The sequence below is a fragment of the Tilletiaria anomala genome (genome assembly GCF_000711695.1).
Source record: "Tilletiaria anomala UBC 951 chromosome Unknown K437scaffold_143, whole genome shotgun sequence".
Taxonomy (NCBI): Eukaryota; Fungi; Basidiomycota; class Exobasidiomycetes; order Georgefischeriales; family Tilletiariaceae; genus Tilletiaria; species Tilletiaria anomala.
This window is the reverse complement of record NW_013546879.1, coordinates 511-26,563: the sequence shown is the minus strand read 5'-3', so window position 1 is coordinate 26,563 and position 26,053 is coordinate 511. Positions and strand designations below refer to the sequence as shown.

The 26,053-nt window shown below is 54.4% G+C and overlaps 10 protein-coding genes across 10 annotated transcripts; 6 read left to right on the top strand and 4 right to left on the bottom strand.

The window, feature by feature from the left end:
- Positions 1–1,356: 1,356 nt before the first annotated feature.
- K437DRAFT_270918 (uncharacterized protein) lies at positions 1,357–4,017 on the top strand (the record flags this gene model as incomplete). The annotated part of the gene is made up of 1 exon (XM_013384870.1): positions 1,357–4,017. One exon carries the CDS (start codon positions 1,357–1,359, stop codon positions 4,015–4,017), a length of 2,661 nt encoding a protein of 886 aa, XP_013240324.1.
- Positions 4,018–4,063: 46 nt separating this feature from the next.
- Positions 4,064–4,553, bottom strand: K437DRAFT_42178 (uncharacterized protein). The gene has a single exon (XM_013384869.1). It carries the CDS (start codon positions 4,435–4,437, stop codon positions 4,111–4,113), a length of 327 nt encoding a protein of 108 aa, XP_013240323.1. The 5' UTR covers positions 4,438–4,553; the 3' UTR covers positions 4,064–4,110.
- A 3,445-nt stretch (positions 4,554–7,998) lies between these two features.
- On the top strand, positions 7,999–9,453 carry K437DRAFT_229313 (uncharacterized protein; the record flags this gene model as incomplete). The annotated part of the gene is made up of 4 exons (XM_013384868.1): positions 7,999–8,531; positions 8,603–8,711; positions 8,788–8,968; positions 9,050–9,453. The coding sequence occupies 4 exons, from the start codon at positions 7,999–8,001 to the stop codon at positions 9,451–9,453; spliced, it is 1,227 nt and encodes a 408-aa protein (XP_013240322.1).
- Positions 9,134–11,111, bottom strand: K437DRAFT_276610 (uncharacterized protein). The gene is made up of 2 exons (XM_013384867.1): positions 9,927–11,111; positions 9,134–9,858 (listed from the first exon to the last, which is right to left on the bottom strand). Exons 1-2 carry the CDS (start codon positions 10,702–10,704, stop codon positions 9,575–9,577), a joined length of 1,062 nt encoding a protein of 353 aa, XP_013240321.1. The 5' UTR covers positions 10,705–11,111; the 3' UTR covers positions 9,134–9,574.
- A 22-nt stretch (positions 11,112–11,133) lies between these two features.
- Positions 11,134–14,007, bottom strand: K437DRAFT_259850 (uncharacterized protein). The gene is made up of 6 exons (XM_013384866.1): positions 13,058–14,007; positions 12,580–12,978; positions 12,479–12,497; positions 12,370–12,409; positions 11,912–12,296; positions 11,134–11,824 (listed from the first exon to the last, which is right to left on the bottom strand). Exons 1-6 carry the CDS (start codon positions 13,525–13,527, stop codon positions 11,179–11,181), a joined length of 1,959 nt encoding a protein of 652 aa, XP_013240320.1. The 5' UTR covers positions 13,528–14,007; the 3' UTR covers positions 11,134–11,178.
- A 73-nt stretch (positions 14,008–14,080) lies between these two features.
- On the top strand, positions 14,081–16,488 carry K437DRAFT_259849 (alpha/beta-hydrolase). The gene is made up of 4 exons (XM_013384865.1): positions 14,081–14,609; positions 14,682–15,080; positions 15,147–15,165; positions 15,236–16,488. The coding sequence occupies exons 1-4, from the start codon at positions 14,200–14,202 to the stop codon at positions 16,316–16,318; spliced, it is 1,911 nt and encodes a 636-aa protein (XP_013240319.1). The 5' UTR covers positions 14,081–14,199; the 3' UTR covers positions 16,319–16,488.
- Positions 16,489–17,007: 519 nt separating this feature from the next.
- On the top strand, positions 17,008–18,126 carry K437DRAFT_259848 (uncharacterized protein). The gene is made up of 2 exons (XM_013384864.1): positions 17,008–17,659; positions 17,735–18,126. The coding sequence occupies exons 1-2, from the start codon at positions 17,207–17,209 to the stop codon at positions 17,819–17,821; spliced, it is 540 nt and encodes a 179-aa protein (XP_013240318.1). The 5' UTR covers positions 17,008–17,206; the 3' UTR covers positions 17,822–18,126.
- A 756-nt stretch (positions 18,127–18,882) lies between these two features.
- K437DRAFT_259847 (uncharacterized protein) lies at positions 18,883–20,601 on the top strand. Its single transcript, XM_013384863.1, has 5 exons — positions 18,883–19,492; positions 19,576–19,664; positions 19,741–19,864; positions 19,928–19,972; positions 20,041–20,601. The coding sequence occupies exons 1-5, from the start codon at positions 19,018–19,020 to the stop codon at positions 20,538–20,540; spliced, it is 1,233 nt and encodes a 410-aa protein (XP_013240317.1). The 5' UTR covers positions 18,883–19,017; the 3' UTR covers positions 20,541–20,601.
- Positions 20,526–24,010, bottom strand: K437DRAFT_296604 (uncharacterized protein). The gene is made up of 5 exons (XM_013384862.1): positions 23,134–24,010; positions 22,738–23,068; positions 22,542–22,554; positions 22,008–22,270; positions 20,526–21,940 (listed from the first exon to the last, which is right to left on the bottom strand). Exons 1-5 carry the CDS (start codon positions 23,823–23,825, stop codon positions 20,675–20,677), a joined length of 2,565 nt encoding a protein of 854 aa, XP_013240316.1. The 5' UTR covers positions 23,826–24,010; the 3' UTR covers positions 20,526–20,674.
- Positions 24,011–24,859: 849 nt separating this feature from the next.
- K437DRAFT_270910 (Rhodanese-like protein) lies at positions 24,860–25,509 on the top strand (the record flags this gene model as incomplete). Its single annotated transcript, XM_013384861.1, has 3 exons — positions 24,860–24,962; positions 25,103–25,389; positions 25,456–25,509. 3 exons carry the CDS (start codon positions 24,860–24,862, stop codon positions 25,507–25,509), a joined length of 444 nt encoding a protein of 147 aa, XP_013240315.1.
- Between the last annotated feature and the right edge of the window lie 544 nt (positions 25,510–26,053).

Below are 26,053 nucleotides of genomic sequence, written 5' to 3'. Positions count from 1 at the left end.
AGCTGTAGTCGGTCGCCAGACCTTTAGAGTAGGGGTTGGCAACCAGAGTATTTCAGTTGTATGCTGACGCCCAGCATGCATCCGAGTTTTCCACTGTATGTGATCGAAAATGCGCTCATTATGAAGCAGCCATGGTATTGAAATGGGAGGGGGGGGGGAGTTGAATGACGACATTCATTCGACACGTGACACAGTGCTTTTCTCATCCTCCTCCGCCCTCTTTGCTCACAGTCGCCACCCAACCACCAACCCGGCCCGCGGTCAAAGGAGCCAGTTCATGCTGCCTCTTTCCTTTTAGAGACCTGTCAATGTCAGTCGACGACCAGCACCATCTCTCATCGTTATCTGTCAGATACCTGTCCATTTCAAGAGCCGCAAGCCCCGGCGAAATCCGTTTCGTACCCAATTCCTGGGCGTGCACCTCCCCCTTCGTGCCAGTACTGTGTGGCGTCCCTGAGGATGTGAGGAGTGACCGATCATATCACCCCGCTCCAAGAAGTCAGTCGGCTGTGGAGCGGTTCCGTCTTGCAACCGAGAGGCCGCTTTTCATGTGCTTACTACCATTTTGGGCGGCGGCTGGACGAACTTGGTAGTCGCCACTGCCCAAAGTGTTCGCGGCCAACGGTCAAGAAGCTATAATAGTAAGCCCTGACCGTTAATACATCGCACCCCATACGAGCCAGTGAACTTCGTCCCCCACACTCAAATCGAGTCTTTTGTGCTTGCCAAATTCTTGCCGGGCGTTTTGAGCGGATACAGTTTGTGCTCACAGACTAGTTCACACAACATTCGCGCACACCCAGTCGGTCGGTCTGCCTTGCCTGACCTGCCTGGCTTTGGGCCAGTCAACGACTGAAGTCGGATTAAGAATCCGGTATGTCTTGGCACCTGCCAATCAGGGCCGAGGCGGTGTTGGCCCTGATTTTGAAGCCTATTCCTCCCTGTCAGGTTCCTCGGGCAGGACATTTACTCCATCAAGCTGTCAGAAAACGTGGGGACGGCGATTGCTTCCATCATCTCGGTACCGCTTCGACCACCATTCCCGCGGACTCTTTGATTCGATTCTGAGGTTCCCTCGACCCCATGGTACACATCGATCCACCTCCTTCAGCCATAGGGTCCCTTTTGACAACCAATATCAAGAAACGAGCGACCTCGCCATTGTCCTGTGCACGGACGTGTTGCAGACGCAGAGTCTCTCTGTAACGCGCCTCGCTCATGCACTCTGGTGGGTGAGCTCGTCGCATGAAATATCAGTGACGACCACCGTGTTGAAGCGCATTGTCTCGTGCACTTTCACAGCTTAGCAGCACTTCTAAGTCTTCAGCACGTTCGGGAGGGGCTCAGCCTGCCAATATGCCCGAGCCAGCGGTTCTGAGAGTGCGGCCGGATGAGCGACAAAGTAGTACAAAAGATTCTACATCACTTTGGCCAGGCTCTGGACTCGTATCAGCGGACTCGGTCTTACCCGGATCCCGCTCCAAGCTCGTCCCACCCGCCGCTTCTGGGACAAGAAAACCGTTGGATCGATCGGACATGACGGAGTCACACAGCAGCGCCATCTCCAAGCGCAGTTGTGATTACAGCGCTGTGGGCTCCGAGATGAGTGCGAGAACGAAAAGCGGCGCCAACACGAGTATCACGCTTGCCCTTCATCTAATCGCTCTTCCATCGTCGCTGACGGCTCGACTTCCGACCACATCCAGTCTCGCAAGCTGGCTTTCGGGAACGCCAGCTCTCAATGCGGCACAGCAAAATGATCCATCAATCAGCACCCCTTCGGACAATGCTCGTTCGACCGACGACGAGGACGATATGCCTGTGCGCAGGGGCTCGCGACCACGGAGCAGAAGCAGCAGCAGCATCGCTTCCCCTGCTTCGAGGTCTATTGCCTTTCGACGTCCATCAGTAGCGCCTTTTCGCAGTCGCCTCGAGGAGCTGCAGGATGTCTCCGGCATAGCAGAGTCTTCGTCTTCTTCGTCTTCGGACTCCGACTCGCCCCCTACAAGCAGCTCCAGGAGATGCAAACCCAGAGTTGACGGACATCGACGTGCCAGCTCGGCAAATAGTGCCGACAGCACAAACAGCTCTCCATGCAAACGCCGTGCAACGCTGTCGTCAACTGGTGCTGCAAAAGAGCTTCGTGTTACTGCAGATCACCGCACGATCGAAGAGACTCTCCAGGCATTAGCTGCGCCCAGTCGCTTTCCTGGACTTGCCTCGACCTCGACTCCCCTTCGAAATGCGCCAAGAAGACCTTTCCTCGGCGACGCTTACGAGGACTACTCAGCGTTCTGCCCTCGTCAATTGACGCACTCACCGACCCGAAGTGTGCGTGTGATGCCAACGCTTGACGAAAAGTCAACCCCTGTGGATCGTGGTGTATTGCGCAACTTTGACACCAGCTCGCCGAAACGGCGCAGCAGACACACCAAACATCCCACCGTTACGCCATCCATATCTTCGACCCGCACTTCGCTGGTGAATGGTACAGAGCTTCCAGGACTGGGACTGCTCGCTCCTCCTCGCTCGACATCAGCCGTCACACTCGTTACCGCAAACTGCCTCGATCACGTCGAGTATGACAAGCAGCGTCCTCGCATCACCATGCGCTTCCGCGATCCATGGCACCCCGACCATAAGCCCTCGCCTCTGCAACACCCAGGTTCGCCCGCATCAATCTGCAGCGTGCCGCTCCTCACCATTAGCGGGGCGAACAGCAGTCCGACTTGCAAGAATGACGTTTTGCCCAACACGCCACGCGGCAGCTTGAGCCTGCGTCGCAAGCGACACGCCACCGCATCCGATGTCCCCAGTCTAGTATTCTCGGGGCCTTGGCTGGACACCGGCACCTGCTCGCGAGCCGATTTTACGCCTTCTGGATGCGTCCGCTCTTTGCCACGCCTTGCACACTCGTTGACCATGGACGGAAGCCTGGACTCGCTCCTTGCAGGTAACTCAGAGGGAGACGTCCACGCGAACGCTCGAACTTCCCTACAAGCGTCTCGTCTCCGCGAGATGGAAGGCAGGCTTTGCGGCTTGTACGCGGAACGTGGCATGAACAAGTTGCCTTCACCGTCGCCGTCACGCGCTACTCCTACGAGGTCTGCGCAGCGTTTCATCCGCTCTCAGAGTGTAGCTTCTGTGTGGCCCTCTCTCATGGCGTCTTCAGCTGTTGGCGTTCGTGAAGCCGGCGCCCCCCCTTTGTCATGCAATACAAGCTCGCCCCTTGGCTCGCCTCGAGCTGCTGCTGCTGCCGGAACATCAGCATCGTCTCTCGGTCGCAATCGCGGCTGGACAGACGCAAAAGATTCCGAGGGCACTGTCGGTCTGCCGCCGCTCAGTCCTACTCTCCAAGGTGCCTTTGGCTTCGGTGAAGGACGTAGTAGACGGCGACCGACGCATGCGCGGATGAGAAGTGCGAAGCGATTCGAGGACCTGCAGATCGACGTTGGTCTCGCCAAAGCAAATCAAGCCACTCTGGAGCGCCGGCCACCACTTTTAGCGCACCGGCAAGGTCATTCTGACTATACCTCGGAGGCGGGGCATATGCGTCCGTCTTCGTCTTGCACGAGGCAAGCGCCGTTCTTCCCCTTCTCGCCTCAGCTGCCGGATGGCGGCGCATCTGACTTAGAGACGCCGCCGCTTAGTGCGGCATCCGCTTCGAGCATGTCTTCAGAGTCAGACGCCGAGAGCAGCAGCGGTAGCGGTAACGAGTGCAGCCCTCATCCTGCCTCTGTGCTCGCATCGGGCTCAGGATTCTTAGGGACGCTCGGGGCGAAGCCACCGTCGGCGCTTAGGCTCGCAGTAAAAGGCGTGGCGGAAGATGTGGCCAGCTTAGAGGAGGCGCTGCTGATCGCCACATTGGGACCTGCTGCCGGCCGGAATCGTCGCTCATCCTCTTTTTCAAAGGACAGCATGAAGCTCAAGGTCGTTCGCGCATCACTCGTCGCTCCGCCTGACTTACGCGGCACAACTATGAGCCGTCACCGCAGCCTTGCAGATGACTGCGAATAGAGTCGCTTCCATGTCATCCAATCTCTCCGTCCCGGCTGAGGGTTTCTCATCACCGGCCCCTTTTCGTCAGCTTGCCTCACGTACCGTCAGTGCTTATCGAAGGTGGTCCTGAGAGCAGTGCAAATCATGCGAGTCATGGCGTGCCACCGGACAAATTTCGATTTGATCCCCAACAGCATCGTGCTGCATCCCTCTACGCAATGTCATGTTTGCTCCTTGAAAGTGGGCTCGGGACTCATTGCCATCAGATAGATCTGAATGTATTGAGGTGGACCAGAACGCTCCGCGCCCGCACAGGGAGCTATGTATGGTGCATGGTATTATACCCAGGCCGCTGATAAAGGCCGCTTGCACTTGCTTGGCTGTCAATTGTAGCGCGGATAACCATCCGTTCGCTATCTTCCTGGGGACTAGAGACATTTGGTCCTTGAGCTTGATTGGGGAGACGAGAGAAACAGGATGCCGATTCTGCCACTGTAGCACTGTCAGTCCTAAAATGCCAACGTGCTATATAGCTAGATACATTCTCAACCTACGTAATACACGTGCCGCCACGTCAACTCGCTGACTCTCGAGCATGTTAACGTAAGCCGGAGTTAGCTCGTTCGATGCTTACGGATCTGTACAGTATGAAAGGCCAGATCTCATGTCGCTACATAGCTTCTCGATGACTCTCGTGGTCGCTTGCAGCTCTACTGTCTGCGCACATCTTGTTTCTGGAGCCTTCAGCCTTGCGCCTCCTGCAGCTATGAATCACACAGAACGTCGGCCGGCATGGTTCATGATTCCACTTTCCAGCGATAAGTCTCTGTTGTGACCCAAGGAGAGTATCAGACGGCGTTATCGCCATGTTAATAGTCCCACGGAGTGTAGCATAAGAAGTAGCAAAAGGAAAGGTTTCGCCCGACGGGTATTTGCGCATAGGATTGACTTGGAGTTTAGCTACGAAGACAAAGGTTACCTGGTTGGCGTTCGGGGTCTAGCTTATACCTCGACATACCGCATCGCCGTCAGCCCCCCTGTCTCGGATAGGCTTCGGCTCATATCGACTCATGCGTTGCACTTGTCTACTGTTCTCAGGCATCTAAGCCCCAAAGCCCTTTTTCTGACGAGGATAAGGACGTTCTGGCGGGAGATATTACCAACAACTACGCCTCGCAAGGTCTGTCTGATTTCTAGGTGAAGGTGCTGTTCATCGACTGCATGCTGACTCGATCTACGTTAGCGGCATGAAGGCCGACGAAGGCAAGGCCAAGATGGACGCGAAACCATGGGACAGCGTTGCCAGCCAGTAGCGTGACATAACAATGGTCAAATCCGAAGACAGGTAGTGTTCCGCAAGATCACTAGATGCTTCCTTCAAGCTGGCATCAAACGAAAGGCTACAAGTACGAGGTACGTACCTTCAACGGTTCCTCTTCTCCGCAGAGCTGTTAGAGCGACGGACTGGCACCTTGAATCCCACACCTGCCGTATGCACATCGAAGGACCGCCGGCGGATATGTGGCCACGTCAGGCATCAGCCTGCCTGCTCTGTGGAGTGAGGCCAACTCTAAATGGAAGGAACTGGATTGCGCCGTTCCGTACGAGTGCAATTCCGTACGAGTGCAATTCCATCGCGAAGCATGCTGCAACTGCATGCCCTCAATGCATCGCCCAGTGAATCGAGGTTTGCGAATTACTGGATGGTCATCTGCGCCGCTTTCATAAATATTCATCCTTATCTGCCTGCTAAGCCACCTGTCATGTCACATACTTGCAGATGGCCGTCAATCGTTCAGAAGTAGTTGCAAAATCGCACGCTCTTAAGGAATCTTCCAATCCGATCGGCCTATGTTGAAACGAATTTGTCAGGCTCCTTTTTCGTGTACGGCATGCTCCACATTCTTGTCCGCGCTGCGAAAAGAAGCAAAAAATGCGCGATGGCGTGCAAAGAGCTGCACAACAGAGTAACTGTCTGAGCTGATTTTGAATAGTTGCTTTTGATGATTGTCGTTATGGCGCCATTATTGCGACTTACAATCGCAACAAGGCGTGGAGTTTGGGTACGCACCGTGGAAGGTGTGACCCCGTATGTAGGAGGGATACCGTTTAACCGATAGGAAAGCAACGATCGAAACTCACGCCATTCACTGAATTCCGGAGCTTCTTGATGCACGCAGTTGGTGTGTGCATCAAGCACAGTGGTGGGCTTGAGGGAACAACCCTAACTCGCATTCCCGCAATATCCCTCCAGTCCCGTCGTCTGTACGTGGCACGTGACATCACATCCCATAGGCAACGGCTGGCCGCTGGCGCTGATATCCGTTGGAGAAGCCTTTCAGCAACATGCAAGATATTATCAGGTTAGTATGTGGACCGGCAAGGTTGGATATTGTTTGATGGGCCGGGGATATTGTTTCCGTTGGACGGAATCGCATTGACAACGTGTTTGAACCGATGGATGGGCGTTGCTCCCTCAAACCGTTTGATGTTGTCGAAGAGTGCAACTCAACTGATCGAGCCTAATGGCTGATCACGCGCTCCACTGCCGCGATGTTTCATGTGGGAGACATTAATTGGACTCTGTTGGGGCTTCTTCTTGGGGTCATAAGGACAGGTGCAGGTTAGCACTGATGCAAGGACTTTCGGCCAGCGGAAAAGGTCCAACGGCTCAAGGACAAATCTCCAGCAGCAGGCGCAAAAGGGGCCCCTCAATTGATTGATTTGAAGCAGCTGGAAAGAGCAGACCGCCGTGGGGCAGAAGAGAGACCAGCGATTTTTTCCGACAACTGACTCAAGCTCTGCAGGGCTGGGCCATTGATGATATTTCCTTTTCGGGCTTTTATTGCAGTGGCAGCGCGAACCCACAGTTGCTGGCAAGTCTTCACCGCCCCTTCACCGCTGCCGAGTGACTTCTCCAGCTTCTAAGAACAAGCTTGACCCGCAGCATGGACTTCCTGTGTATCGCCTTTCGGCCTACGTGTCGCCCTTTCGTTCATGGTCTAATCTCGTAACGTTTTGCACTGCGTTTGCCTGTATAGTACTCTGCGGCGATGCCGGGTGCTGATGCCTCCTTTCCTCATGCGGTAGCTTGATCACCCCGCACCTTTCCCACTCGCGGTAGCCTGCGGCGTGTGCTCAAGTCAAGCGCTCTGAACTTTCCCCTTGTTCTATATTCTGACCTGCTTGTGCTCTTGACTACTTCTAGTTCGCAAGGATGGGACTGTAGGGCTATGCATTCATTTCATCTCCCCCTCCCCTTTCAAGATTTCCCGTTCAATCCTAACCCAACTTCAGCTTCTTGGCACTGCAAAGCAAGCGACTTCGGCATCGCATTTCCATCTCGCGTTCTCGGTTGTGCCGGCCGGCCGGCTGTATTGCGAGCTCATTTATTCCCTCAAGCGGCCCCAACCCGATGTCATTGCTTGCTCCCTGACTTCCTTGCACACCTTCGCTCGAGAATCCCGAAACGTTTTGAATAGGTACAACAATCGATAACTATAAGTAGCCGCTTGGTTGCAGCCTAGACTGGCGTCGCCATTATCCTGACCAACTTCAAAGCCGGACGCCCCGTCTTTTAAGAACCTCGTCCTTTCCCTACAGTGCTCAGGCGAGCCGACATCTGATTAAATGGCATCCTCAGACAACCGCCGCCCGCGAAAGGGCGGACCGAGCACACCGTCCAAAAGCAAGCGATTGATGGCTGGAGCAGGTGCAGCCATTCTCGGCTCTATGCTACTTACATCCCCTCCCACCTCGCCTCTGCTCGGCGTGGCCGCCGCTCCGACGTCACCGTCACGTGGCGTTGCTTCTCCTATCAACACCTACCACCTAGCTGCTGGTGGCGCTCGCAGAGCAATGGTCATGGGCGAGCACGATGAAGCGGATGAAGCGTGGATCAGCCCTCGCAGGCTGTTCCAAATGTCGGAAGATGGATCTCCTTTCAAATCTCGAGCGGAGGTAGCTGGCGGTGCAGGAGTCTTCAATGCTTCTGCAACCATGCAACCTGCTGCAGCGGCCTCCTCGCCATCCAAGAAGCGTGACGCTTACACGCTATACAAACCGACAGACAAGGTCAAGCTGAAGAAGGTCAGCCAGACGCCTTTGAACGCCGACAAGCGAGACTTCACCATTCCTGGCTCGAATGGTGCAAGCGTCTTGACGTTTTGGTCGAAGGAAACGCCAGCGGACACCGACAGCGTTCTCATCACGATCCATGGGAAAGATCGCAACGCGGCGGACTACTACAACACCTTCCATACCATCTATCAGGAGAACAAGGGCAAAGGAAGCGCGACCGACAACATGGCGATCGTTGCGCCTCTGTTCTTTTCGACCATCAATGATGCGGGTGTCTACTCGGACACGGAGCTGGGGTATGGAGACTCTAATGAATGGGAGGCAGGGGACGCCAGCACGCATCCGGTTGGGGCACAGGTTAGCACTTTTGCTGTGCTTGATGCACTAGTCAACCACTTTACGGATGCATCTCAGTATCCTAAAATGAAGTACATAACCGTTGTGGGACATGGGTACGTCGCTTCAACTATATCCTTTCCTTTTAGTGGCGCCGCTGATTGAGGCGTGCACCTCGCTGATACAGTGGTGGGGGCCAAATGGTCGCACGCTACGCAGCTCTAGGCGAAGAGAATCCTGCTGCAGATAGGATCAATCTGCGCTACGTTGTTGGCGATCCATCCACTGGTCTAGCTGTGAGGCGATCCATACAAGAAAGTCTGTGGAATGCTTGCTGACCAAGCTCGACCCCGTTTCGCTCTCGCCGCGCAGTTTACAGACGACCGACCCACAAAAGTCGATCAACTTACATGCCCAACTTGGAACACATATCGATACGCATTAAATGCGTACACACCAGGCGCAAGCTACCCTCTTCCCTTGAACGGGGACCCTGCTGCACTGTTCAAGCGCTTTATCGCTCGCGATGTCCGCTATGTGATCGGAGCTGACGGTGAGTCTCTGGGCGAGCGTGACTAGCTTTTTCCTTTTAAGACTCACATGGCGCTTCGCGCGTATATTGCAATTTTGACAGATGACAATGATAGAAAAGGAGACCAATCCTGCATGGCTCAAGCGTGGGGCGGTGGCGAACGACAACGACGTAACCAGGCGTATTACAAGTACATCTGGCTCCTTGCTGGAGGCGATCCTGGCCAAGTCTCGGCCTTCTTCGGCAGCTTTCCTGCGCTCGGCACGGCGCCCGACAAGAGTGTTCCGCAGAGCACGCCCGACAAGGTCTCTGCGTTCAGAGGCTGGCCTTTAACCCACAAAATTACTTTTGTGTCCGGCGCGAAACACAACGCCGAAGCGGTGTATTCGTCGGAGAACGGCAGCCAATTTCTTTTTGGTGATCGTGCGTCGCTCGTCAATGGTCAACCCAGTTCAAGCAAATGGAAAGTGGACGCCGTAAAGCTGGACAGGTTGAAATTAACTTGACGCAGGTGCCTGCGCTGGAGATACCCATGCCTATACTCATTTTCCCAGACTGTGTGCCCTGTACAGAATGCCTAACACTCGGGCCCTGGCTATGTAATTCACCTTGAACACCTGAGCTAGCTCAACCCTCTAGCGAATACCCGAGGCTTTTGCCAGCGTTCTGGCGTTCCATATTGATCAAATTTCTCCACATGGGCTGCAAGCGAGGCGGTAGGCCAGCGCCGAATGCTTCATCGCGCATCCATTCGACACCATGCTGTAGGACATTGCGAGCGCGCTCGGACGCTGCAGCACTATGCTCCTCACCAGTGCAGCCGTAGCACCCGTGAAGCGTTGCGCGCTGCTTTGTTGGCAGATACGAAGCACGGTGAAGAATCCGCTGAGAGTAAAAGACTGCTTCGCCGGCTGCAGGGTGAAGCGATTGAATCGGGTCAGAGGGATGAGACGACACGCTGCGGTTGAACAGGACTTACCCTTGAGTTTGACCCTGAGGGTCGTAGGTGGATCTGCACTACATGCAACGTCCAATTCCTCTCCAGCTCCACCGTATCCCTCAGCGCATTTCTTTGCTTCAGGCGCTTTCGCATGATTCGCCTGTTTCTCCTCGTGTGTACGTATGCGACGGTGCGTCCCTGGGACAACAAAAAGACAATCGTCGTCGTAGAGGGCCGCGTTCCACTGGATGCCGTGCGTCGGCGTTCTCAGTGCTTTTCGCTCGTCATCGATACTGATCTCCGGGCGTATGTCATCACGGTGCCAGCTTAACGCAAAGTAGTGCGTAGTCGGGTTGATCAGGAGGTTGAAGAGTTCGAGCTGCATCTTGCGCACACCCTCTTCGCTCGGGTCCAGGCCGATGAGGATGGCCGATACGTCAAGCAAGGGCGAGGAGGCATAAAATTCGGCGAAGAGGTCGGAGTGCGGACAAGAGGGGTGCAGCAGGTGCTGGACACCCCAGTAGTCCTTGCTGTCGATATTGAATGGGGGAAACTGTTTGCCGACGACGCGCCGATACGGCCACTCGCCTTTGCGAGTGAGGGTGACTGTATCTTCCGCCGCAACACGCAACTGATTCATCAGATCCTCTTGCGCGTCCTCCTTTTTGGCATTCATGGAGCTGTTAGAAAAGATGTCGGTCAGAATGACAAAGCCGTCTCGTTCGTACGCTTCCCGCAGAGCAGCCGGAGGGTCATGCGAGCTGTAGACTCGCGGGGTAACATCTCGCGATGGAGCATCCGGTGCAGAATAACTCATCGTGGCAGGCCGAGACGTCAACTGAACCTCACCCAAATCCAGGACGTGATGCAACTCCGATTGAAAGCGAGTTGGCTCGAATACGTGAGCGTTATATTATGCTTGGATCGTGTTGTTGAATCAGTGCCTCAACTATTGGACAGTTTTGACGCTGCCTAACTGCAGCACGTGGTGCACGCCGGAACATCGAGGAAGTACCGTTGATAGAAATGAAAGACTCTCAGCTGATTGCGAGACTTCTAGTCTCGAGTTGGCCGAATAATACACGCATGAAATCGTGGACAGTCGTGCCAAAAGGCATCCCTGAACCGAAACTGTATCTGATCGAAGCCCCAAACACGAGCGGATTGGTAGAATTCCTACTACGTGAACGCTCACAGCAAGTGAACAATTTACCCAGATGCATCGCGCTCTGGAAATAAATTTCATCTTCGTTAATTTTACCTTTCCTTCCGTACATGTACATAGTAGACATCACCAGAGCCGGCCTCTAGGTGCAAATGCAGCAATCTCTGCAGCGGCGTGCGTGAGGAGCCTGCCAGCGCCTCCATCCTCCAGGCTCTCCACCGCCGCGGCGCTGATGGCGTAGCCGCGGGTACCGTGGAAGATGGGCTGATCCCATGAGTCCCACGGACAGACGGTCCCCTTTTTCGGGACCTTACCCTCGATAAAGTAGTCTGCGATGACCTTCTCGGCGCAGCGGCTCTTCTGGCTGATCGTGCAGTGCCCGTAGCCGGTGCGAAGGACGTAGGCGGAGTTGGGGAACTTGCGCGCGTGGTACTCCGCGTTGGCGTGCGGCGTCACGGGGTCATATGAGTTGCCAAGCAGGAGGATCGGGTTGGCAGTCTTGCTTGTAAAGTCGCCCTTCCAGGGCTCGTTGGTGTGGATGGGCCATGCCCCCTGGCATGCGACCGCCTCTACGAACATGCCGCCAAAGTACTTGGAGAGGCTTTCATGCTCCTTGATCAATTTCTTATATGTGCTTGCCGTCGGCAGATTGTCGAAACGCTTTTTGACGTCACCACAAGCGATGGCGAGCACCGCTTCGCGAGTTTCCTGCAGTGCTGGCGCGGTGTCGCACGGTTTCAAACCATGTTTCTCGTAGAAAGGGACCGCATTGCTGGCGGGTGAAGGGAGCGGTGTGGAGCGCACGTTGTCAGGGACCAATTCCACGGCACGGATGGCGGGGCCGCCTTGTACTACTTACCCTTCGACAAGCTGCTGCAGGTCCTCGGCGAGAGCGTTCCATTGAACCGGAGAATAGAGCGCTTGGAAGATGGTACCTTTGAGCATAGACCAGGTGAGGAGGCCTGGATGCGTCGCGTTGGCGACCACGGTGGGTTGAGCGGAAAGATGGTCGAACAGCTTTGCGATCTTCTTGTGGATGCTCTTTTCGACGTCTTTCGTTTGGCGCTGCTTCTTGCTGCTGCCGCTGCTTGACAGTCCCCGTGTCAATGCGCAGCTATCTCCTGCCTTTGCGCACTCCTTGATGAAGCCGTAGAACGTCTCGTCGGTGTTGACCATGGTGCTTGCCCATCTGCCGAGATAGTAGTCCGTCACGTTTACGACGCCATCTATGGCGACTCTGTTGACTGTAGTCAAAACCAAGGTCAGAAGAGGTCTCCAGGCCTGTATCGATGGATTTAAAGAGGCGGATTTGCTCACCTTCATCAGGGAACATGTCTGCGAACGTGGACCCAAGTACCTAACGAAGGAAGAAGAAACAACCGTGAGCAACACCGACAGGATTCAGCCCGGACTATGCGCGGCTTACTGTGCCATAGGAAAATCCCCTGATTCGTCCGAATCGAGACAATGACATCAGCACCACGGGAAGAAGTGATGGAGGGAAGATGAGTCGGGCCGAGGACACACCAGTAGTTCAAGCCGGGATCTCCGACCGCAGTGTACATGAGGCGCATATCCCTGGCGACGGCAGTGGTGCCGACATATCGCAGTGACTCTTTCGTCTCCTCATTGACTCCACAGACGGCGCCGCGAAGCTCCATCTCGGAAAGCATCTCCCCGACCTGCGCGTCCTCGCCGCCGGGAAGTGCTCTGTACATGCCCTGCGTGCTGACAAAGATCTCGTTCAGGCACGAGTCAGCAGCATCCTTCCAGCAACTTGCTCGCGGCCAGGTGCGCCCGACACCGCGCGGGTCGAAGGAGAGATAGTCGTAGCGGCCTTTTGTGATTTGGTTGAAGAGCTCCGAGAATGTCAGGTTATTTGCGCTCGGCCGAGGCGTCGTCATAAAGCTGACGCCCGAGCCGCCGCTGGCCGAGCGCCCCGTTAGAGGAGGGTGGATTCAGTGTAGGTCCGAATGTGATCTAGCAGCGCAAGGACGACGCTCACGGTCCACCGGGATTGAGGATGATGGTCCCAAGTACATCTTTGCGCGGCGTGAGCTCGCTGCCGCTGCGAGCCTTGAAACGCGTGATGTAGATGGAGGCGCGACGCGCATCCTCTGTTGTGTTGAGGTGGTCCAGCGGGGCAGAGAGGTGTCCGCACTCGAATTTGGATCCGTCGATCTCTTGGGGACACTGATGCCACTTGATCTCACCGAGGGGCACCTTGCTGATGTCGACCTCGACGACGGGCGGCCGGCCGTCGTGGTGGACGGTGTCGACGGCGGAGAAATGGTGCAGAAAGAAGGCAGGCAACCGTGAAAAGCACGTAATGGTGAGAACACCCGCTAGCAGCAGAAGCCATCGACGGCTGGTGGTGGTGATAGTGCCGGCGGCGGCATGGGGCTTCGAAGTGTCCGCGTGATGCGACAGCTGCCACTCACCGAGGTAGATCGGTCCCTTTTCTTCTCCAGACATGGTCTGCGGTGATGGAGGCTGCTGTTGCTGCTGCTACAGGTTGGGTCCTCGGAGGTGGTCGTGTCTACTTCTATCGATATATAGCATCCATGTGTGGCCTTTGGCGTCGAGGGACAACATGAATGGACGTGAATGCTATAATTGCGCCAACGAAACATACGGAGCAAGTCTCGATGCCACGCGGAGAATGCACACCGCCAGTGTGCTGCTGCGAGAGCGGGCGGTGCTGCCTCACATATGCGGTGACCGGACTTGACGGTATGTGGAGAGGGGTATGACAGTGCTCATCTGATTCACATGTGCGGGCCAAGGCCCACGGTTCAGGAACGCGCCTGTGCGACCCCACATGGGGAGGGGGGGTCTCTGGCCATTCAATCGCATGCGCACAGCGTCTGCCCACCCCCACCCTGGACGTTGAATACAAGCGTTACAGCGCTGCTGCGCACTGCGCACGGCAGACACACCCACACTCTCGTGCACTCTCCCGCTGGTACTCTCCTTCCTGTTTATATATATATATGTTCATCGCAAGAGTCATACTCTATGCAGTGCTCACGGAGCCTGGTTGCTGCTGCATGATTTTCACAGGCTCGCTGGCCAATAGATATGCTCATGTCGCATGAGAAAGGTGCAACCCTACCATATGCGCCGGGGAGCGCGGAGCGCAGCTCCATGCCGGCCGGAAAAGTGCGTCGATGCACAGCCGTCTTGCTCTGCGTTGCGGCCACCGCATTCCTCTGCCCTCCCTCCTGGCGCACCGCACATTTTCCCTTCCCATCGCAGTGGACGTCGCCAGCATCTCTCTCTTCTGCTGTAGCGCCGCTTCCCCCAGAGGGCGACGTTGACGTGGGCACCTTGTCGCTGGGCGACATTCACTGGCACCAGTGCCCTGAAGATATTGACAGCGACAAGTTCGAGTGCGGCCGCCTCTCTGCGCCTTTGAACTACCTCAACTCCACGACCGATCGCCGTCGCGCATCCATCTATGTGACACGCTACAAGGCTCGTGTCGCTGAACACCCGCAAGAGCTCACCCGCCGCGAGGATGTGCTCGGGACGATTGTGCTCAATCCAGGCGGACCGTGAGGATCAGGCGTCGCCATATTTTTTGGCGAAGACATGAAGTTTACAAGCTTACTTTGCCTTGTTGCCAGGGGCGGATCCGGCGTCGACTTTATGACAACCCCGCGACCAGTAGCAAACAATCTGACGTTCTCCGACTTGTTCAACCAGCTCACCAAGGGCCGCTATGACTACCTTTCCTTCGACCCGCGTGGCGTCGGGCGCACATGGCCGCGAGCCAACTGCTGGAAGAGTCCCGCTGATTCGTGCGTAAACAACATGGTCAGGGCAAGCCAAGGAATGTACGGCAGCATTAAGGGCGGTGGAGACGCACATCTCGGCGAGCTGCTCGCTGAGATGGAGCTCGTCTCGCAAGTGTGTGCGCAGAACGAGGAGACAAGGGACACCTTGCAGTACATTGGTACGACAGCAACGGCTAGAGATATGAGGCTGCTGTACACCGCCGTCGGGGACACTGGTCTGAATTACTGGTGCGTGCGGCACAGATCTCACCGCCGACGTTCCTGGGCTGATCCAATGTGTTCTTATCGTTGCAGGGGCTTCTCTTATGGTTCAGTGAGCATCGCAACGTGGGCCCACCGACGGCTAGACCGCGTGTATTGACCGTTTTTTTTTCACTGAGCAGACACTTGGCGCAACATTTGCAGATATGTTCCCCAGCGAGGTCCGCAGGCTGGTCATCGATGGTGTCATGCAGCCGGCATATTACTACCAAGGCCTGTGGAACGACACTTTCATAAACACGGACGGTGTGCTGGATGGCTTCTACGACGAATGCGCCAAGGCGGGGGACGAATGCGCACTTGCCAAAGGCCTTGGCAGCAGGGCTGGCCTCAAGAAAAGCCATCATCAGCACCTCGTTGATACTATCCGTGGCAAAGTCGAACGCCTTTACGAAAGACTCGGACAAAAACCAGTCGTCGTCGCCAACGCCACCCATCCGGGTCTTTTGACTTGGTCGGACCTACACGATACCATCTTCCATGCACTCTATGCGCCGGTGTCGTGGAATGCTCTTGCGCAGGACCTACAGCGTTTGATCGATGGAGACCCTGTCCCCTTCTTCGAAAAGCACGGGCTGAAGCCTTGCGAAACGGGCGCAATCACACACAGGAAACCCAGCAGCGCCGAAGCCACAGTGGCCATCACGTGTGGCGACACAGGAAGGCGATTCGTGCAGAGGCCGACGGTCAAGTACTGGAAAGTATTCTTGAAGCAAATGTTCAGGCTCAGCCACCATTTCGGAGCAACCTTTTCCGAATCGATTCAGTGCCACGGCAGTTGGCAGATCCACTCTAATGAGCCCTGGCTCGGCGATTTTACCAGTCCCACCGCTCATCCGCTCTTAATGATTGGCAACTCGTACGATCCCGTCACGCCATACGCCAATGCTGTCGTCATGAGCAGCCTCTTCCCTAACTCGAGCGCCGTCCTGCGCAGAGGCTACGGGCATTGCAGCATTAGCCAGAAAAGCCGCTGCATTGAGCACATCGTCGGCGACTACTTTCTCGACGGCACGCTGCCCCCCAACGGCACTGTCTGCGATGTCGACTCGTGGGACCAACCTCTGTTTGGCACCAAGCCGAGCCAGTATATGCAGCAACAGGAGGTTGAGGCTTTGCACGAAGGTGTGGCCGGGCAGCTTCTAACGCACGCAGCTGCGGATATTGCTGCTTTCCAGCGCGGTCGCAGATTGTTGGGAGTATGACTAATTGTTCCCTAAAGTGCGCCTCGCAAGACGGCGGATGTAATTCCACGAAAGCTTTTGGAGCCTCCCCTGCGCCGTAATTCCGCATTCCCTCTTCGCCGGTCCAAACTTGGCCTTGCAGTCGTTGTATGTATATATCCGCATGAATACGCATGTAGCGCGAGAGAACGGTGGACACTGTGTTCGACAAGACGGTATCGTGGAATTACACTGGTTACCTTAGGTTGTGTCTATTTCCATTTTAAGAGCAATTCTAACGCAATGTGTGCTTGACCTCAACACAGATCGCTTTTTGCCCTGGCACTCAAACGGTGTGAACAGCAAGAGCCCAGTTTCCCAGTCGAATTGATTTCGCAATGCCAATCAACGAGTGCCAGGGCCGCACCTCGGCGCTATCTCATCCGATCCGCCGCCCACTCACGTCCAGATTGACGCAGTGTGTTCTTTTGCACACCCTATCCATCAAACATAGACTTCCTACGAGTAAAGGTGGGAATCAGTGGCATCATCTTGGGGGATGTATTGATGGAGCGAAGTCAGAAAGCGCATGATGGAGACTCCTGAAGAAAAAAGTTTTGTAGATTCGTTGGGTCACCAAACCCTTCTGATGACTATTGTTTTTTGAGAAATGGTTAATAAAGAATCGCCAGATGCTGACGCTAGAGTCAACCTTTCACCACCAATACGTCATCATATCATACATCTAGTTGTTTGAAGCGTCAATTGTCTAGTTGCCCAACCCACTGTCAACCCTCTGAGTCACTTTATCTCGAGTCCTGAATTACAGATCTTCCATCACGAAACCTGGCCGGTGCGATTGCTGAAAAGACACGGGCACGAGCTCCACGGACCTGCTCAAAGCTGTCCGACTCGCAAAGCTGCATCAAGATGGCTCCAGTCGCTCTCTACAACGCTGATCCTTCGCAGTTCTCTTCGGATGATCTGGAGGGCTTGCTGTCCCAGATTCGCTCCACGTCCTACATTGATGAGGTTACCTCTGGAGAGACATCGGCCGAAGATTCTGGACTTTGGGAAGTGGTTCTCGTCCTTCCTTCGGAGCTGCTTATCGCCGGCAAAGATGGCTTCAAATTCGAAGCTGATGGCAGTCTAAACGACACTTCTATTCAAAAGATTGCCGCGTATATTCGCGATGAGGTGGCGAAAACGTCATCAAGCGTTGAGAAAACGGGCGAATCGCAGTGGAGTGCAGCGGCGGTCGTCATCGCGGATCAACGGACAAAAAAGGATGGGAGCTTGCTACTGGTTGAGATTGACCATCTCAAGAAAGCTGGAGTGGTGATGGACAAGGTACGAGTGGTTCCGAGAAGTGTTATTGAAATCGTGAGCGTTCTTCCCAGCGGCCCTCAAGAGGATGTATTCTGACGAGCCTTGCGCACTGCTCACTGCACATGCCAGGCCTGCAACGTCGAGGTTGCAAACATGAGCCTTTCCGAATTCAAGAGCATGTCCCACGACGCAGATGTATTCGACTCCGGGCACTAATTTTCTCTGACGGATAATCAAAAACTCGGCATTCATGATATACCACTTAGACAAAGCGCATGGAGTCTGCATCGGTCTACGTTAACGTCTAGTGAAGGCGCGCCATAGCTAATTACGGTAGCCACTTGAAACTACTCGTAGCCTCTATGGAAAGTGATGCTGGACAAGGCATTATATGCTTTGCGCACCTCTCAACCTCTTGTCTGGTGTGAGCAGAATGTTCAATGAGCTGACAACATAGGCATGCATTTTTAATAGAAGTAGCTTCGATGTAGAACAACCTCCACGCATTGGTACCTCGAAGGGGCATTCATTGTTTTGACTAATACATGTCGGAGTCTAGCGCGATTGCGGCCAATGCTTGTTTCGATGTTGAGAATTGGATGGTCGCTCTAACAGGCGAAGAAATATTGGTAGGCGTTCTTTGAACCTATCTGAAATCAAGTGCTTGTTTCACAACGCCCGGCAGTGCCAAGGTCAGCGCGTATTTGAAAGGTGCTTGCCGCTTTCATGTGGAAGAATGGCGATATTTAAGTCTGAGGAAGCAACGTAGCCGTGAACGCTTCTTTGAAGTAGATGATTGGACGATACTTCGGAAGTTGGACTTTGGGTCATTGGCTCGGCCCGTCTGGTCCGTCTGGTCCGTCCGGTCCGTCCGGTCCGAATCTCGATTAAGCCAATTCTCTGCGAAACGTAAAAATTTGGCAGCTTGTGGCTGCCTGATCATCGCAGGTTGATATCTACACTTGTCTATGTTATCAGTGGGAAGCCCCTGCTGTTACTTTTACACCCAATTTAATTGGAACTGAGACCTTGCTAAATAACAGATGTTCTTACTCTACTGAAGTCTCGCACTGTGTACAGAATTATATGGCACATTCGAAAGGTAAATTAGTTTGTGTCAACGCTAGTTTAGGGTCCCAACAGCGGAACCGTTCGTGAATTGGCCTCACTTATCTGAAGACTGCTGGCCCAAGTTAGCTATGGATGACCTGGTTTTTAATAGTACATACCGAGTCTGACAAAATTGGAATGCTTTCATTGCTCTGTCCGTCACGTTTCAATGAACAGTCTTTGTCACACACTCTTCTGCACAGTCGTTGATCTCCATTTATCAAAGCTGCTACTGGTATCAGTCCTTCGCTTTGCTCCTTTCTAGTTTGCGTCTTTTGTTGCTGCTGAAGCGTTTCGACGCCATGCCATTGTTCACGACTTCTCCATTTCCACCGAATCCATTGCTCGTTCAAGCCTTGGATTTCATCTTTCCACATCGATACCCCTTTGACCATACGTCGAAGACCATCCTTCTTGCACCATATGAACATAACCGATCTGCGTACGATGCAATCGTCAGCTCACCAAATCCACCGTACCCTTTCGAACAAGGCTCCATTTTGAACTCGATCTTTCCGTCGACTTTTTACACAGAGTCGTTGCGCTCCGTCTATCCGCTCTACTTTGCTGTCGCCTACTATGTCCTTGCGCACTGGCTCAGCGGTGCTGTCAAGAGGAATGGCAGCAAAGATTACGTCAAAGGCAACCCGTTGTTGCGATTTATCGTCCTGGTGCACAATGCCTTTCTCATGCTTTTCAGCGCCTGGACGTGGATTCACGTCTTTCCGGTCGCCGTAGATTACATTTCTCAAGGGCTTCGGGGTGCTGGTTTTGAAGGTACGTCGTATTCAGCTCCCCAATGTGTGCTCCCGAGGCCCTTTGATGACTAATTCCCGTCTAGCGGCGTCTGATCTCCACAGGAGTCAAACTGGCGCTCTGCACGTTCTCGACTGAGGCCCGATACCTCAATAAATTCAACTATCTCTTCTATCTGAGCAAGTACTATGAAGTGAGTCATGCTAAACATCTATACCATTCCTTGAATTTGCTAACGAGTGTTCGTTCACATACTAAAATCTTGTCAGGTCGTCGATTCGGTCATTCTCCTACTCAAGGGCAGGCAAGTCGGCCAGCTGCAAAGCTACCATCATGCAGGGGCGCTTATCAGCATGTGGATCGCCGTGCGGTTCGGAAGTGAATGTGTCTGGGGTATGTGCTGGTGCTGGGCTTTCATGAACATTCGGCTGAACTGCGTGTGTCACCTGCGCTCAGTCTTCACCACCTGGAACTCTTTCGTGCACACACTAATGTACACATGTAAGTGAATTCTACAGTCACATCGTCCGTGGGTGGAAATTGCTCACACTCTGGGCCGATCTCGAAAGACTACCTCTTCACTGCTTTGCACCTGCCCTTTCCACGTACCCTCAAGCGCAGCCTTACCTCCTTGCAGATTGCACAGATCGCCTCAGGCACACTCGCCACGAACTTGTACTGGTTCCTTCGCATTAACCCCGGAGCAGTTCTCCAAGGCATCGCGAAGCGTCACGTCGGTAGTACAATCGCTGCCGCCTCGCTCATCGTGCGACAATTCTTTTCCTTCCAAGAATCCCCCGTCCTCCAATCAACGGAATACACTCATCTGGACCTTGCCCACAATGCTCGCTTTCGCCAAGAAAGCAAAAGCCCTACCAGTTGCTTCGATACGACCGGTGCTACGCTCGCATTGTGGGTCAACACCTTCTACATGCTACCACTCTTGTTCCTCTTTGCGCAATTCTTCGTCAACAGCTACATAAGTGGCGGCAGTGCTTCACGCAAGGGAAAGGCAAACAGGTACGAACACAAGACGCTCGCCAATGGCAACGGCAAAGCGAAGACATAATTGATTACAGTCAACGATAATTGCAGAACAAGCAGATAGGAATACATGAGATAAATGCCGTGAAGGGCTTCGTTGGAGCGTTTCGCACGACCTAATCTGAAGTGGCTGGCTCGATAGGAAGTTGTTCGGCTACCTTATGGCGCAGGGACTGAAGTGTGTGGGACTTCGATGGGCTGCGTTGTGGCGTTGCAATCACCCTGCTGCGTGTCGTGATATCGAGAGTCAAGCGTATCAAAAGATGGCTGGTGCAGGAGGTGATTGTCAGTCGGGGCAGCTGGATCACGGCTGATATTGAAGGAGGGCCCCAAAGAAGACTGGGCGAGATGGGTGCTGGAGTGGCCAACATCGGCATTGCTCGCATTGCCATTTGCTTGCATCATGCGGGTGACAACATCGCCTAGACCCAAAGCGGCATGCGCACTGGACGCAACCGAGACAGGCCGTTCGCTTTGCGCATCAGCATCTGGAGAATGGGGTATCGACTGGACAGTCGCTGCATTGTGTACCATGTTACCCGAATCTTGACCGGCAGCCTTCTTCGATTCCGCGGCTTTGCGAGAAGCATCGGCTTGCGCCTTTCGTTCGCGCGCCGATTTCGCATCTTCCAGAAGCTTGAGCAGATCGCCTCGCGTTGGGTGAACCGGGAGAACTGTCTCTGTTGTGCCTCCAAAGAATGACGTCTGGGTCGGTATACGTTTGAATATCGGGACACTGGCGGTGCCAAACACAAGCTCTGGAAGCTCATCCTCCTCGATGGAGGCATCCAGCCCGTTCGTAGGATGCGCACCCGCTGTCACGGCCTCGGCGTCTTTTGCCGCCTGTTCGCCAAAGAAGGCTTCTCTGCGCGCCTCTGCAACAGATTTCACAGAGGCTCCTGTTCGTACACTGCGGAGAGAGGGCGCTCGTCGCATTTTGCCTTTGTCGATGCTGTCCTCGGCATCGTCATCAACTTCATCGACTTGCGGAATCTCAGCTGTGGGGGATATGCGCAGGTTGCTCCGAAGCGTCGATGCTGAGACGGACGGATTGAGACGCTTTGTCGATGGAAAGACCGTCTTTGTCGACGGCATGGCAATTAAGACTGTAACGTTCACTGATGCCGCAGTCGGCTCGGACGCAGCAGCTTCAAGTGCGACGGCAGTCGGATCAGGGTCTGCAGTGGTTCCTGTAACCACAGGAGAGGTCGCGTGTACGTTGGACTGCGTGGAAGCATCTTCATTGTTGCCACGACGCAGCATGCGGGGGATCCTTGGGGCGGCTAGAAATCGATGACGTGCGGTGGTGGCATCACTTGAAGCAGGGATTGTTTCCGCCTTTGTTGTTGCTGCGGGAGCAATTGTCGCCTTTTCATGGTCAAACAACATTGGGTACAGATTGGGGGGCAGAGCTGCGGCCACCGGCTTCAAAAGGAGCATAGGAATGGTCAGACAGGATAGCAGGATGTCAGTTGTCAATACTGCGACCAACCATGAGTGCATCCCAAGTATAGACGGCATCGTTCTTATTCGCCTCTCCCCTCCACGCTGAATCGGTCTTGCGAACCTCGGCAATCTTGGCCTCCCAGAGCTTGGGCGGGACGAGCGGGTCTTCGGTGATGCGTGTGCTTGTGCCTAGAAAGCCGCCGCGCACAAAGTCGTCGTCGACAAAGAGGCCCATGCGTCTCAGGCGCCGGTTCCTGAGGAAGATGCGCAAAAGAACAAAGGCAACAACGACGATGAAGAGCGCGATTGCTGCAACAGAAAAGGCAAGGAATGGGGCAGGTAAGCTAGGGCTGACCAAGCTGTTGTTAAAGATACTGCCAAAGCCGCTGCCATTACTGCCGCCGCCAGTGTTAGCTCCAGTGCTAGTGTTTGTGCTGTTGCCTCGGCTGCTGCTGTTCCCGTCAGCTCCCGCACTCGAAGATGCGCTTGGAGTTGGGGTGCTAGCAGTCAGGGAGGCCATAGACTGGTTCTGGCGGCGGTATGCGTGACAGTGGTAACGAAAGGGGAGCGTAAGACGAACCAATCACAAAGGTCTTCACAGCGAGAGAACGGCATGGTGGAAGTAGAGGCACGCAGTTGGGTCAATCAGAGACTGTGGCAACAAAGATGAAAGAGAAGTGATGGGATTTTCTTGCCGCAGGCTGCGGGAGGTTGGCTCACGACATTGGGTTCTCCTGCAGTGGAGTCCTTCCTGGAGAAGTGGCTTTTGGACTCACAAAGACGCTGGCTGGACTCGCAGGCGGGCTGCTGCCTCCATCACCAAGTATGCCAGACCCACCACCCGAGGCTGATTGCTGTTGTCGCTTGATGAGCGAGGGTCCTGCCCTTTCCGTGAGGAAAGGACTAGGGTTGTCAGCAAAAAACGGCTGCTGATATGCGTCGGAGGTGACCATGCCGGTGGCTCCAGAGCGCGGATTGAGCCTCTTGTGCACAACTTCTATGGCGTGCACAAAGTCGGACACGTCATGCCCCGAAGAGCAATTCTTCCACTGATTATCATCCCGGGTGCAGATTGGTTTGCTATCGATCAGGATGGTGCACGAGTTCCTACAGTGGGAAGCAGATCATCAGCAGCAGAATGAAGGTCAAAGCCGCGACAAAGCACTCCTCACTTGATGCCGGCTTTTTTGCTGGCCTTGACGCTCTCCAAAAGTAGATCGCGACCTTCCTTGCCGTCTATGCAGGCCTCGACACCATCGTTTTCCCAGTGAGGGCCCCCAACGATGTCCAAGCATCGCTTTGCAAGGGCGTTGTTCTTCCCGATCTCGCCAAGTCCTTCAAAATTTAGACACTGAACGAAGTCCCACCACTTGGCTTGCGCATCCGACGGTGAGAGATCGTACCTTTGGCCGACCTTGGAGGATTTGAGTCGTTTCATGACGCAGAGTTCTTGGATATTACCCAAGCATTCTTGATCACCGTGTTTGCAAACCACGCCATACGGTGCGTCTTGGATGTTGTTGCCTATGGGCTCGCCGATGAATGAGAGGCTGAGGTCGATTTGGGTGTTGACTGTTGACCCTCCTGGGATGTTTTTTGTCGGGGCAGACATGACGTTGTTCCAGAAGGCCTCACAGTAAAGTGCATCAGGACAGCGAGACATAACACCGAGAGTAACAGGGACCCGTTTGGTGGCCGCTGCAGTCGAACTGCCATCCTGCACTCTTCCACCTTGTAGGACGAGTTGAGGTACGCCATTGCTGTCTAAGTGCGACTCGATGCTCCTGGCAGTGGCTGCCGGCACCAGGAAAGCCGCCAAGATGGCAGTAGCTGTTGCAGCAGATGCTTTATACGACCACAGCATGGTTGTTTGGGGCTGGGGCTGCCGGGTGGGTACTTTGCTGACGCGACGCGTCCTCGAAGCGCAGGGACGGGCCGCACGGTGCTTCAGCAGGCACCATTCGCACAAAAACGAGCATCCAGTCGACGACGGCCCCTATTGCGTGTGTTGTCTGCAGCCTGTGGATGCAAAGAGATACATGCGGCGGCGAGGGGTTGAAGGAAAGGATTGTGGGTATGGATTAGGATGATGATTTCTGGTCAAACCGCGGGCAGGGAGTGGAGAACGAAAGCGGGCGGGGCGCTTATGCTGGAAGGGTGAAAGTGCCACAGTGCTGCGATACTGCTTTGCCCCACCTGACAGGAGTGGATTGATTTAGAGTTAGCCCCGAAACTGTGTGGGCCTTTGGCCAGAAACGCCGGCGGGAAGCCTCTGCGCCCTGTTTTCCGGGAACTTATCCGAGTACTAGAAACGCCCGGAGGGTCAATGGCTCTGGGCCGCGGGCCGCGGCGTTCCGGGGGTTTTCGGGTCGCAACGACTCTGTGAAAACTGCATTTCCGCGGCTACCTGAACCCCAGATCCTTGGTTCGCAGGCTTAGTGGAAGCAGGCCCCATAATTCTCTCTCCTTACTAGCAAAATATGGGGTGGTCATACAGAGAAATTCCGTGGGGTACTGGAGCGTCATTTCGAGCAGTCACTTCCCGGAAGACCATACGAGGCTTTCCGGGAGGCTTTTGTTATTTGGACCTGGTATTTGCCAGGTTTCCGCGCCAACTCTAGATTGATTGAAGAGAGTTCGGGATTCCCTACATCGCTGCGATCACACCATCATCCAAGACATGCATGACCTTCACCTGGTTGTGTTACGTTGACTTTCCGATCTCATTGTTTCCACTATTCTTTCTGAGAGATGTGTTCGAGTGTACATGATCAAGTCGGCTGACCGATGTGGCTACATGTGTCTCTTCATCCTGCATACAAACGTCCTGCACGCATCACATGCCTCACACTCCGCCTTGCCTCTTCGATCTCGGTCCGCCCTCCCTTCGCCAGCAGAATGTCGTTCCAGCCGCCGTACAAATACATCGATGCCGACTCTTTAGCATCGCTCCTCAAAGACCCCAAAACGAAGGAGAAGCTAGTCGTTGTTGATGTACGGGGTACGTTCTCTTACAGATATGCCCTCAGCATTTGGCGAACGGCGGCTCATGTTCTGTGTTGTGCATCATTATCTGCCTTCCTTCTCTTCGACAATTCCGCTTGCAATCATACGCTATCACGGGCTTACTTTTCGCGACAGACGATGACTTCGAAGGTGGAAACATCAAAGGCGCGATCAATGTGCCGTCATCTAATTTTGAGAACAAGGTAGCGGACCTCGTCAAGGCTCTTCAGCACAAGGACAAGATTGTTCTCCATTGCGCTCTCTCTCAGCAGAGAGGTCCGAAAGCTGCACGAATCTACTCCGAGGCAAAGCAGGCTGATACTCAAAAGGCCGACAGTGCACTCGAAGGAAATGAGCTCGGGATAAGCCAGGAAATCTACGTCCTGCGGGACGGCTTTGGCGGCTTTGGACCGAAATTCAAGGTGTGCCAACGGAGTTTCTCCGCGCCTGCTGACTAACGCTGATAGTTATTCTCTCTGCGCGCTCAGAGTGACCTCGACCTCGTAGAGAACTGGGACGAAGAGGCTTGGCAGTATCGATAATGCTCACAAGACCTCGAACTGGACCTTCTTTCCACGTCCATCGACTCCTCTCAAGAGGGTCACTCACATCTGACGGTCGTGACTTGAATTAGCTGGTTGGAGACGGAAGAGACAATGGATTCCAGAGAGCAGACTGCAGTGGAGCTGGAAAAAATGTCCATGAGTGGCCGGGGCTCAAGTGTACTCTTTCTGGAGGCTTGCAAGATACTGCGGTTCACGCTTCTACAACTTGCTTCTTGCGTTGCCAGATCCAACAGTTGATACCTTTGCGTGTGGAATACCTACTATGCATGGGACTGTGTTAGGTAAGTTATGTATGCCATTCTGACTCGCAAGCTATTCGAACTTGCCACCAACCCCAGTAGTCTTTGTGAAGAGACTGCCTGGATGTGCCTGGAAGCAAGCAAGGTCATCAGCGTATATTTCATCTTCAACAACGCCGTGCGATCAGCGCTCCCAGACCAAGTTCATCGAGATAAGACCCAGCGAGTCCATGGCTTCACAGATGCCGGCTCCACACAGCGATGGGCGCAATGTATACTTC

Bases quoted from the DNA above. Each gene is read 5' to 3' on its own strand.
- K437DRAFT_42178 (XM_013384869.1), bottom strand. From the start codon at position 4,437: ATGTCTCTAGTCCCCAGGAAGATAGCGAACGGATGGTTATCCGCGCTA.
- K437DRAFT_276610 (XM_013384867.1), bottom strand. From the start codon at position 10,704: ATGAGTTATTCTGCACCGGATGCTCCATCGCGAGATGTTACCCCGCGA. The intron at 9,859-9,926 runs GTAAGTCCTGTT...TTCACCCTGCAG, and splicing joins CCTCAGGGTCAAACTCAAGG to CCGGCGAAGCAGTCTTTTAC.
- K437DRAFT_259850 (XM_013384866.1), bottom strand. From the start codon at position 13,527: ATGTCTGGAGAAGAAAAGGGACCGATCTACCTCGGTGAGTGGCAGCTG. The intron at 12,297-12,369 runs GTGAGCAAATCC...TTTTGACTACAG, and splicing joins AGACATGTTCCCTGATGAAG to TCAACAGAGTCGCCATAGAT. The intron at 11,825-11,911 runs GTAAGTAGTACA...TTCACCCGCCAG, and splicing joins CTGCAGCAGCTTGTCGAAGG to CAATGCGGTCCCTTTCTACG.
- K437DRAFT_259849 (XM_013384865.1), top strand. From the start codon at position 14,200: ATGCCGGCCGGAAAAGTGCGTCGATGCACAGCCGTCTTGCTCTGCGTT. The intron at 14,610-14,681 runs GTGAGGATCAGG...CCTTGTTGCCAG, and splicing joins GTGCTCAATCCAGGCGGACC to GGGCGGATCCGGCGTCGACT.
- K437DRAFT_259848 (XM_013384864.1), top strand. From the start codon at position 17,207: ATGGCTCCAGTCGCTCTCTACAACGCTGATCCTTCGCAGTTCTCTTCG. The intron at 17,660-17,734 runs GTGAGCGTTCTT...TGCACATGCCAG, and splicing joins CGAGAAGTGTTATTGAAATC to GCCTGCAACGTCGAGGTTGC.
- K437DRAFT_259847 (XM_013384863.1), top strand. From the start codon at position 19,018: ATGCCATTGTTCACGACTTCTCCATTTCCACCGAATCCATTGCTCGTT. The intron at 19,493-19,575 runs GTACGTCGTATT...TGATCTCCACAG, and splicing joins TCGGGGTGCTGGTTTTGAAG to GAGTCAAACTGGCGCTCTGC. The intron at 19,865-19,927 runs GTATGTGCTGGT...ACCTGCGCTCAG, and splicing joins CGGAAGTGAATGTGTCTGGG to TCTTCACCACCTGGAACTCT.
- K437DRAFT_296604 (XM_013384862.1), bottom strand. From the start codon at position 23,825: ATGCTGTGGTCGTATAAAGCATCTGCTGCAACAGCTACTGCCATCTTG. The intron at 23,069-23,133 runs GTGAGGAGTGCT...TTCCCACTGTAG, and splicing joins AGCAAAAAAGCCGGCATCAA to GAACTCGTGCACCATCCTGA. The intron at 21,941-22,007 runs GTTGGTCGCAGT...CTCCTTTTGAAG, and splicing joins ATACTTGGGATGCACTCATG to CCGGTGGCCGCAGCTCTGCC.